The sequence below is a fragment of the Odocoileus virginianus genome, chromosome 24, assembly GCF_023699985.2.
Source record: "Odocoileus virginianus isolate 20LAN1187 ecotype Illinois chromosome 24, Ovbor_1.2, whole genome shotgun sequence".
Classification (NCBI taxonomy): Eukaryota; Metazoa; Chordata; class Mammalia; order Artiodactyla; family Cervidae; genus Odocoileus; species Odocoileus virginianus.
In genome coordinates, this window is record NC_069697.1 from 25,063,594 (window position 1) to 25,075,157 (window position 11,564).

General features: G+C 45.1%; 1 protein-coding gene across 1 annotated transcript; it reads left to right on the forward strand.

Annotated features, from left to right (window-relative positions):
* The first annotated feature begins 215 nt into the window (after window positions 1-215).
* On the forward strand, window positions 216-6,028 carry KRT1 (keratin 1). Its single transcript, XM_020895012.2, has 9 exons — window positions 216-870; window positions 1,925-2,139; window positions 2,452-2,512; window positions 2,891-2,986; window positions 3,149-3,313; window positions 3,445-3,570; window positions 4,122-4,342; window positions 5,070-5,104; window positions 5,213-6,028. The coding sequence occupies exons 1-9, from the start codon at window positions 277-279 to the stop codon at window positions 5,557-5,559; spliced, it is 1,860 nt and encodes a 619-aa protein (XP_020750671.1). The 5' UTR covers window positions 216-276; the 3' UTR covers window positions 5,560-6,028.
* Window positions 6,029-11,564: the final 5,536 nt, after the last annotated feature.

Consider the following 11,564-nt stretch of genomic DNA (forward strand, 5'->3'; position numbering starts at 1 on the left):
CTGATAACAAGATTACCACACGAGTGATCTTGCATGTGCAGCAACTTTGAGAGCCATCCTGCGAGCTAGGTGTGTAGTGTTTATGATACTGTTGAGGCTCGTAAATATCTTGTATGGCTGCAGGCGAGCCAATCCTTGGAAAGGCGCTGCATCTCGCTGACTCTAGGGCCAAGCCCAGCTGGCTGCCTGTATATAAGGGGAAGTCTCTGTGCTCCAGGTAGAGGAGTGTTAGCTTCTTTCCTTTCTCGACGTGGCTCCTTCTCTCTCCACGTCAACATGAGTCGACGCTTTAGCTCCAAGTCCGCGTACCGTTGCGGCGGTGGAGGAGGGGGCTTCAGCTCTGGCTCTGCGGGGGTGGTCAGCTACCAGCGCAGGTCCACCAGCAGTTCTGTGCGCCGCAGCGGGGGAGGCGGTGGGAGATTTTCTGGTGGAGTGTGTGGCGGTGGTGCTGGTGGTGGTTTTGGAAGTCGGAGTCTTGTTAACCTTGGTGGCAGCAAAAGCATCTCCATTAGTGTGGCCGGAGGAGGTGGACGTGGTGGTTTTGGTGGTGGTTATGGCGGCGGTTATGGCGGCGGTGGCTTTGGAGGTGGCGGATTTGGTGGTGGTGGCTTTGGGGGCGGCGGTTTTGGAGGTGGTGGCATTGGGGGTGGCTTTGGGGGTGGTGGTTTTGGCGGAGGTGGTTTTGGCGGAGGTGGTTTTGGTGGGGGCGGTTTTCCTGTTTGCCCTGGTGGCATACAGGAAGTCACCATCAACCAGAGCCTTCTGCAACCCCTCAATGTGGAAATTGACCCTGAGATCCAAAAAATTAAGACTCGAGAAAGGGAGCAGATCAAGTCCCTCAACAACCAGTTTGCTTCCTTCATCGACAAGGTGAGTCTAACCTCTCAGTGCACTGGGAGAGCTGCTCTTCCATGTGGGACTGGCCCTCCCCATGCGTGCTTGAGTTTGAGCCTCAGGTTTCTGTGGTTGGATGGTTAAAAGGATAGTTTGTGGAATTGTCTTCAGGAGATACATTAGAAGTATGTTTGCAATGATGCTGATGACTAACTTCTCTCTTGGGCAAAAAGGTCTGAGGTCCACGTAAAAGAAGGTCAATTTGATCTCACCATGAAGTGCTTTTAAAAAAAAAAAAATTCAACTCCTGAGCTGACTTTGGCCTCAGAGATGTTGAATAAAGATGACAGAAATGAGGTTAATTCAACCTTCTAGGATGCAAACCAGAACTCTGGAAAGGCCTTCCTAACCATAAAAAAAGGGACTTTACTTGAGTGTAGAGAGAGCACATGGTGATATTGTAGCTAAAAGTGTGCAGTAAGTCAGGGCCAAGCATCTCTTCCTGTCAGAAGAGGAGAACTGCACCCTGAGGATTTTCCATTGATACTAGACCAGGGTGGAGAATGTTTTGTGCTTGTATTTCCAAGTATCTGCTCTAAAAAAGAATGTAAACTATTTTTTACTTGATCATCAATAATGTCAACACAATAGATTTGGAATTCACTTTTTGTATTTTCCCAACATACTTTTGAACTATATGTTTGCTCAGGGAAGCCAAAACAATTTTTATGGTACTCTACCTAAAACAAAAGGAAAAAGGAAGGTAAATCTCTTAAGCATCAAGTATCTGTTTCAAAGTATGATTGCAGTAATTTTATATATGCTTTGCTATTTGGGTAGCTACTCCCTTCCAAAGTTCCAATGGAAACTTTTAAAGTACCATTTCCAATCTTATGGAAGCTGAGGCTTCTCTGAGCTCAGAGTGAGTTGGGTTTTATTATGAAAATGATGCTAACTTGATCATCTTCTTCCTACTTTTTCCCTCTTCCATGGCCAGGAAAATAGGCATTGAAGTTCTTTCCCAAGTGGCTGGGCCTGGCTATGTGGTAGGCCTTGGTACTCAGTGGGTAATGGGGTCTTGTGTTCTTAGGTGAGATTCCTGGAGCAGCAGAACCAGGTGCTGCAAACAAAATGGGAACTGCTGCAGCAGATAAACACCTCCACTAGAACCTACAGCTTAGAGCCCCTCTTTGAGTCATACATCAGCAACCTTAGAAGGACTGTGGACCAACTGAAGAGCGACCAATCTCGGCTGGATTCAGAATTGAAGAATATGCAAGATCTGGTGGAAGATTACAGGAGCAAGTAAGGATTACTGGCTGGGCTACTCTTGTTTTTTGTTCTAAAATATTTCCAGAAAGTAGCAAGCTAAGACTATGAATAGCATGTAATAATACCTTTTCATAGGTTAGAGGAAAGTCAACTAGGCATTTTCAGAAATCTTAGTTTTCTCAGATGCTGGTAACAGTTCAGTGGTTTTATTGCTTAGAAAGTAAAATGTCTTAGGCTGGTTATGACAGGCAAGGACAATGACAGGCAATGTCACTTTTAGTCTAGAAAGCTAAACGTTGGGCCTCGCCTCCCCGAATCTCCTCCTCACTTCTGATTTCCTTGCAGGTATGAGGATGAGATCAACAAGCGGACAAATGCAGAGAATGAGTTTGTGGGCATCAAGAAGGTGAGACAATTCTGTAGGATGCCTATCACATTTGAAATAAGTAAGAGTGGAGGATGTCCAATACCTAAGCAGAAAGAGGTCATAACATGGAGAATCAGGTAGTGGGCCTGAGGAACAGCTGAGGTAGAGATCCCCCCCCGCCCAATATTATCACAGACCTGGACTTGTCCAGACATTCTGCTTCTTCAGATCCCTCAGGACTTCCTGGAGTGAGGAGGCAGTTCTCAGTAAGTCAGACAAGATCCCTTGTGATACCAAGGGGTGGGGCAGTCTAGGGATGAAGAAGTGAAGAAGACCTCTTGGAAAATCCCCTTCTAGCAGGGGAGAGGTACTCGCCCTGAAAAGACTCTGACTTCATGATGTTCATGGTTCTTCTAGGATGTGGATGCTGCTTACATCATCAAGGTGGACCTTCAAGCCAAACTTGACAACTTGCTTCAGGAAATTGATTTCTTCAAAACACTCTACCAAGCAGTAAGTTCTCTAGTTTCAACCAGGTTTACCGAAATGGAGAACCTTTAAGCCCCAACCCACTCCTATTCAGAGATATATCTTTCTTCTCCTGAAATCCTCTCCCTGTCCCAAGTTGTTCTTTAGTTTTAACATGGTAAGTCACTGAACTGTTATGCCTCGCAGGAGCTCTCTCAGATGCAGACTCATATCAGCGATACCAATGTTATCCTTTCCATGGACAACAACCGCAATCTGGACCTGAACAGCATCATTGATGAAGTCAAAAACCAATATGAAGAGATTGCCCAGAGGAGCAAGGCTGAGGCTGAGGCCCTGTACCAGACCAAGGTGAATGGGCTGATGCCTGTCCAGTTTTCCTAAAATGTCTTTTCTTGCTATCCTGATTTTTTTCTTACATTTGTGTGCATGAGTCATGGTGCATTCTGCCACCTCTGAATGATTTAATCTACCACATTTAGTATGAAGAGCTCCAGATCACTGCTGGGCAACATGGAGACAGCTTGAAAAATACAAAGATGGAGATTTCTGAGTTGAATCGGGTGATCCAAAGACTTAGATCTGAGATCGACAGTGTCAAGAAGCAGGTACTTGCTTCCTCCTTCAACTACTCAGTTATACGGAATGGGATGGGGTGTCCAGGTTATTGGAGGATGTGTTCCTAATTTTGAAGATTACAATCCATATGAAGGTTGCATTGTTATCCCTAGTTCTTTGGTGACTATGGTTTCTAGAGTTTGGCCATGATGCTAGGTTCTCCTTGGGGAAATTTATGAAAATGACCTAGTAAAGAAATAGATATAGTAGTCATGAGAGGTCCAGCCCATGGCCCAAAGTGACTTAAAAGGTGGTGAGTGAGAGGAAAGGCAACCAGGAGAATAGGCATCTGGAAGAACATCAAGTCTGTAGGCAGTGAAAGAGTCTCACCTTAGGGCCCAGAGAGGCGGCTGCATCACCTTTATTTAAGGAAGTTGACACAGTGATGTATTATCTCAAGACATGTGAATGCAGGTCCTGTAACTCTCTGGGAGTCAGAGTACTGGCCACACAGGGGTGGAGAGATCAATCTGAGACAGAAAGGCCAAGATGGAATTAGGTAATCAGAAAGTGTATAATGTGCTGGATTCTCCTTTTCCAGATCTCTTCGCTGCAGCAGGCCATTAGTGATGCCGAGCAACGTGGTGAGAATGCCATTAAGGATGCCCAGAGCAAGCTGAATGAGCTGGAGGATGCCCTACAGAAGGCCAAGGAGGACATGGCCCGCCTGCTGCGCGACTACCAGGAACTGATGAACACCAAGCTGGCCCTGGATGTGGAGATCGCCACCTATAGGACCCTCCTGGAAGGAGAGGAAAGCAGGTGAGGAAGGGACCCTGGGCAATTGGCCACTTCCTATGTGGTTCCTCCCTTGGACACTGGTTGCTGTTGAAGACTCAACCACGTGACTGCAACTTGTCCTGGGTATGGGGAAAGGAAAAACTCACAGCACAGGAGGAAAGGCTTGGCTTCACTTTGGGAGCCAGAGTCCCAAGCTTTTTTTTTTTTTTTGAAGGCTGTTGCATCTCTCTGAACTCTTTGAGATAAAGCAATTTATTCTTCACCAGAGTGCGTGTGTGTTAGTCACTCAGTCGTGTCCAACTCTTTGCAACCCCATGGATTGGGGCCCGCCAGGCTCCTCGGTCCATGGGATTTTCTAGGCAAGAGTATTGAAGTGGGTTACCATTTCCTTCTCCAGGGGATCTTCCTGACCCAGGGATTGAACCTGGGTCTCCCACATTACAGGCAGACTCTTTACTGTCTGAGCCACACCTGGGCTGGCTCAAATGTCATCTGATCCAAAACCAATGCCTTTGGATATGGTGGGCATATTTACTTTGTCTAATTTACATGGAGATTTTGCCCTGTTAGTACTGATGCTGAGAAAAATGACCAAGTTCGGGAGACCAGAGGGAACGGGATTAGGTTTCAGATGAAGCAGACTGGGGGACTCCCAGATGGGCAGACTCTTCAGAGATGGCTGAGAGGGCTTGGGGAGGCAGGCTGTGAAGCTGGCATCATGAGTATTATGCTTTTCTTTCTCCTTCAGGATGTCTGGAGAGTGTGTCCCGAACGTGAGTGTGTGTAAGTACAAGCTGATTTCTCAGGGTTTCTTCTCGGGTGCAGGTCTTGCTGGTCTTGCTGGGTTGGAAAGGGAGTTGGGTTTGATGATAACGAAGTGTTCTCTTGCAGCTGTGAGCACCAGTCACACCAGCATCAGCGGCGGCGGCGGCCGAGGAGGCGGTGGTTTTAGCTCCGGTGGCGGCGGCTATGGCTCTGGAGGTGGCGGCGGCTACGGCTCTGGAGGTGGCGGCGGCTACGGCTCTGGAGGTGGCGGCAGCTATGGCTCCAGAGGTGGCGGCAGCTACGGCTCTGGAGGAGGCAGCAGTGGGAGCCGCAGAGGTGGCTCTGGAGGAGGCGGTGGCGGCTCTGGAGGCAGCTTCAGCTCCTCTGGAGGTCGGGCATCCAGCACCAAGACCTCTGGTGGTAGTTCCAGTGTGAAGTTTGTTTCCACCAGCTATTCCAGAGGGCCCAGATAAAGAGGTCCTGTCTCCTCCATTGGCTTTCTCTCTCCATCACTACCAAATATGCTTCTGAGTGCCCCAGCCTTACTGGAGGAAAAAAGCTATGGTTACACTGGCTCATCCTATTTCCTAGCTCTGTCCTTTCTGCTCTGATTTCCAAAGAAAAATTTTAAATCAGTGGCAATCTCAGTCCCTCAGCTAGGACCCTGCTCTACTCTGCCCAAGAAACACTTCAACAATCACTGCTACACACATTACATTTCAAAGCATCTTCTTAAGTCAGCCAGAAGAGAGCTGGTCAGACCCACGGCTTCTTTGCCGTGGACGGAGCACAAGCTCTGGACAGCTCCCTAGTATCCCAACTCGCACAACAAGCTCTGTGCTGCTTTGGTTTTGTACATAAGGTGTAAGCCAGTTGTCTTTTGTGGAGAGGTCTTAAACTCCCTGTTTCCTGTGTTGCTGCAATAAACTGCATTTGAAATTCTCTCTGTGTCTCCGTTTCCTTTGTTCACAGCACTGTCCATCCTGCATGGGTGTTCTGTGGGGAGAAGACGACCCTGGAACCCTATGGCGTGTGTGTGTGTGGGGGGGGTGGGGTTGGGGCACATGAACATGAGTAAGGTGGGAATGCTGGTCAGACAACATTTAACTTTAAACATTCAACATTTAACTAGAATGAACTCTTGCCCAGAGGGTGGAGGTGTCATGAGAAATAGAGACTAGGGTAGCAGGTTTTACTCATCTGAGAGGGCTTTTTTGAAAAGGGCAGTGAACCAAGCAGGTTGGGAAAGAGGAATCTGGCATTGAAAAGAGGGGGAAAGTATTATTGGAAAAGCAATTGTTAATGTAGAATAGCCAATGATGGTGTTATTAAAGAAAACTTAGGTCCACTTGCCCTTGTGCAGTAAAGCCCATGTACTGACACCTGGTTATGATGAAGGAAAGTACAGTGCTTACCGTAGGTGACAAACAAGGAGTCTGGGCAACTAACGCTCAAAAGGCCCAGACTCTCTGATCTCTTTCTGGGAAAGTTTTTTTTTTTTTTTTTTTTTTTTCAGGAAAAGGAAGGATTTATTACTTGCAGAAAGTAAGGAGAATATCAGAGATGTTTCCCAAAGCAGTGTCTCCCACAACAGCAACATTGGGGAAGTTTTGGAATTTCTTAATTTATTTTTAATTGAAGGATAATTGCTTTACAATGTTGTTTGGTTTCTGCCATACATCGACATGTATCAACCATAGGTATACATATATCCCCTCCCTCTTAAACCTCCCTCCTACCTCTTTCCACCCCTCTAGGTTGTTACAGAGCCCTGGTTTGAGTTCCCAGGGAAAGGTTCTTAAAGACAGGTTGAGGGAGAGGGTTGCAGGGCATGTGATCAGCTTGTGGACGTTCTTCTGATTGGTTGGTGGTGAGGTAATCAGGAGACAACATCATTAACCTTCTGGTTCCAACTGATGTGGGATCTCCATGCTGTGGTCAGCATACAGTCAAACTTCTTCCACTTGGTGGGGATTTTAGTATTTGTAGAACAGCTCAAAGTATATGACTTGGAGTATTATCTACAATCCTTGAGGAGGAACTAAAGGTCCTTGACTTGTTTAATGGATAAACTAGTCTTATTTTCTCTTGCTGGACTGTTTTCTTTGTTTCTGCATTTTCTCACTTCTCTAATTAAACTGACCTTTAGAACCTGGGGAAGGGCTAGGAGGCTAGCCTAGGAGGAGGTTAAAGTTTTCTGCAAACAAGAGGCAGGCTGAGGACATAGGGGAGGGTTCTGTCATGGGAAGTCCCCCCGCTAGAGTCCCGCTTGGCTACAGTGAGAGGGGTGTGAGCAACATGGGGTCCACAGTTACTATAGTCAGAATACAGACTTGGGCATGGGGAGTTCAAGAACCAAGAGTGCTAATGGAGAGCTAGACATTCATTTCCCCTCTCTTTCAGGCCACCATTCAAAGTTCTGCTTAATGTAAGAAGTTCATTTGTGGATATATAGCCCATACTGCTAAAGCAATTCAATGGGATAGCATAGTGGCCAGAAGCATGAATGTTTGGAATCAGATATTCTTGGGTTTGAACCACCACCATTAACGAACTCTGTGATAACGTATAACTTATAGACCTCTCTACACCTCAGTTTTATTATCTCTAAAATGGAGATAATAATGCCTTCTTCATGGAAATTACTGTGAGAACTGAATGAGATGATGAATGAATATGGCTTAGCATATAACAAGCCCTCAGTGAGTTTTAATGATAATGGTGGTGATGGTGATGATGGTGATTATCTGGTTGTTGTAACCTTGCTTACTGGCCTCCACATAACTCAGTAGATGTTTATTCTAAGGAACACCAGCTTCCCAGCAAAAGTTGAAAAAAAAAGAAACCATGAAAAAGTCTGTCAATTTTCTGAAGGTCAATTTTCTTAGGTTCCTATTAGGAAAAATGTTTCTAGCTCCAGTGTTAGCCAGGGCTGAAGGGAATAAAGAGGGCATAGATCAATATCAGTAACATTTAAGTATCTATCAGTGAACTCTATCCCTTCTTCCTGATCACCTCTCCATCAGAGCTGCTTCCTGTCTGACTGATGTGAGAGTTAGGGAGGCTTTATGATGGATAGAAAGAACAATGAACTTTGATTCAGAGAACCTGGGTTTAATCCACTGTGGTATTTATGGGGCAGACAAAGATAATCCACAGCTTACGGGACAGGTGGATCCTTGGACAAGTCATCTGACCATTCTGAGCCTCAGGAATCTTGTAGATGAAATAGGGGTGAGGACATTTGCCTCTAGACATCAAGCGGATAAGATATGCAATGTAGAAATGCTTTGTGAACTGTGAGCTTGTCAAACAATATTTAAATGAAATTAAAAGGGAGTCACGAATGAGTAGAAGAACATGGTTGGTTGTCAGGGCCACCAAGGGGAGAAGTATCTTGACAAGGTCACAGTGACACAGTGATAGCTTATAGGGACAAAACATTGAGTTTATTAGTGAACCCAAGTTGAATCTACTTCTGAGACCTAGTGTTTGTAGGCCAAACATATAAGAGATGGAAACATGAACCAGGATATATGTGTATTAGCTTGTGGGAAACCTGTATTTTCAGTGGCTGAAATACCAGAGCCACCCCACCCTGTTATCAAGATGCCTGGGAAAATAAATTAGTCAGAAGGGGTGTCTTGGTACTCGTGAATTTAGAACAATGGGAGTTGGAAGGCCTTGAGGTAGATGGCTTCCTCTCCTCCATGGGAAAACAGACCTCCTAAGTCACCAGATACTGGCTTATCATTACTGGCTTATTACAGTTCTGGGGACACTGTTGAATGAATAGTGATGTATTCTGGCCCTCTGGCAAACACTTCCTAATCTCTTTCTAAGTTACAAGTTTCTTTAGTCATATGTCAGTATTGGGAATACGCTTGCTTGTTTCTTTTGAACCTAGGTTTTCTTGGTAAGGTCAGACATGAAACAGAAACCACTACAATTTATAGTGAAACTTATCAAAACTTGTAAGGTCACAGGACTATATGAAATCTCTGTGTTAGTATATAATAAAGAATTAGATGAGATGGTTTGATGGCATCACCGACTCAATAGACCTGAGTTTGAGCAAGCTCTTGGAGTTAGTGCTGGACAGGGAAGAAAGGCATGCTGTAGCCCATAGGGTTGCAAAGAGTCGAATATGACTGAGCAAATGAACTGAACTGAACTGAACTGAAAGAACTAAAACGAGCATGATCAAGCACTCAAATGCAATAGTACTAGAAGGACAGCAAAGGAAAAATCTAGATCCTGATCAGTTCAACAAATAGTTCCTGCCCACATACTGTATGTCAGGGAGAAATCAAACATTGGAAATACTCTGATGAGTGAGACCTGGTTCTTGCCCTCAAAGGCTTGGGTGATAAGAAGTATGCCAATGTGTCATTATGATGCACACAACCCATGCAATGATAGAAACACACACAAGGTATGGAAATGGTACATACAGAAGTGAGAGTGATGATGACAAGTGATGCCTGGCAGGGTTTTAGAGGATAAATAGGAGTTTTTCAGGCAGTCAAGGAAGGTCAAGACAGACAATGACATTTAAGGTAGAGGACATTCCAGGCAAAAGGAGTACAAGCAAAGACAAAGACAAGGAAGAGTGAATCTGCATGAAATAATTGGACATCTGAAGGATCATAAAGTTGCTGATAATAAATGAAGGTGAAGAGTTAGATTCAATCAAGAAAGACCTTGTACCCATTCAGTAGAGTCTAGACTCTAGATGGTGGGGTCAGAAGTTCTCAAATGGGGTTGTGGGATCTACTGGCTTATTACAACCTACTAAGGGACTTCAAGGAGATCCAACCAGTCCATCCTAAAGGAGATCAGTCCTGGGTATTCACTGGAAGGACTGATTTTGAAGCTGAAACTCCAATACTTTGGCCACCTGATGCGAAGAGCTGACTCATTTGAAAAGACCCTGATGCAGGGAAAGATTGAGGGTGGGAGGAGAAGGGGATGACAGAGGATGAAATGGCTGGATGGCATCACCGACTCAATGGACATGAGTTTGGGTAGGCTCCAGGAGTTGGTGATGGACCGGGAGGCCTGGTGTGCTGTGATTCATGGGGTCGCAAAGAGTCGGACATGACTGAGCGACTGAACTGAACTGAAGGGAGGAAAAAGGGTTACATTATGCTACTTGAATAAGAATTGAGCATGAACCACAGTTTGTCATGTACTTGAGTATCTTTTTTGTTCAGTTGCTAAATCATGTCTGACTCTGTGACCCCACGAGCTGCAGCACACCAGGCTTCCTGAGACCTTCACTATCTCCTGGAGTTTACTCAAGCATGTCCATTGAGTCAGTGATGCCAGCCAACCAACTCGTCCTCTTGTTGTCCCCTTTTCCTTCTGTCCTCAATCTTACCGAGCATCTTTTCCAATGATTTGTCTCTTCACATCAGGTGGCCAAAGTATTGGAGCTTCAGGTTCAGCATCATTCCTTCCAATGAATATTCAGGGTTGATTTCATGAGTATACCCTAAGAAATTTGGCCTGCCAATGGAAGATCTACTTGTGGAAGTGTCATTTTTTAAAGATATTTTTTGGCTGAGAAGCTGTGATGGATAAGGAAGAGACAATAAAGGGATTTAAAGATTGAGTGACATGATTAGATTGGTGTTTTAGAGGGATCACTCAGACCAGATTGAATGAGTGTGAGTGATAGTTGCTCACTTGTGTCCGATTCTTTGCAAACCCATTGATTATAACCTTCAGACTCCTCTATCCATGGAATTCTCCAGGCAAGAATATTGGAGTGGGTTGCCATTTCCTTCTCCACAGACCCAACTGGAGAGGCCCATATTGAAGGTAGGAAGACTTGTTAGAGGATTATTCCAAAGGTGCAGGCAAAAGACAATCAAGGCTTGCATCTCAGCTCAAGTCCTTAGAGGTGGCAGAGTGGCCACAAATGAGGACGAGGATCTGCATTCCAGAGGTAGTTAGGAATTGAATCATCAAGGCTTGGTGATGGATTGGATATGGGTTGGGGAGGTGGATGAGACAAAGGGAGGAGTAGAGGGTGGTTCCATGTTCCTGGTTTGGATAATAACAGAGAATACAGCAAGACAGCAGGTGGGGAGAAATGCTGAGTTACTTCTTTTGAGGTGTCTCCACTCTATCCATGTAATTATTGGGACTAGGGGTATAAACTGAAGTCATCAAAGTTTGAGAGTTAGATTAAACCATCAGAGAACTCAGAAGAAGGAATAGAGGGAGAACTGCAGAGAACTTCCAGTAGGAAAGCCAAAAATACATGGGAGAAATGGGCTAAAATGGAGAAAACTTGAAGACCACAAAACCAGTCGTAATTCCTTAGGAGTTATTCAGCCAAGATACTGAGGTTCCCTGCGTCTTAGTGATAACGTCTCAAAATCTTAGACTCCTTATTTCATCCCTGGATAGGTCCAGTGTGGATTTGATGCTCATAGATTATTCAAGTAATAATATTCAGGAGGGAAAC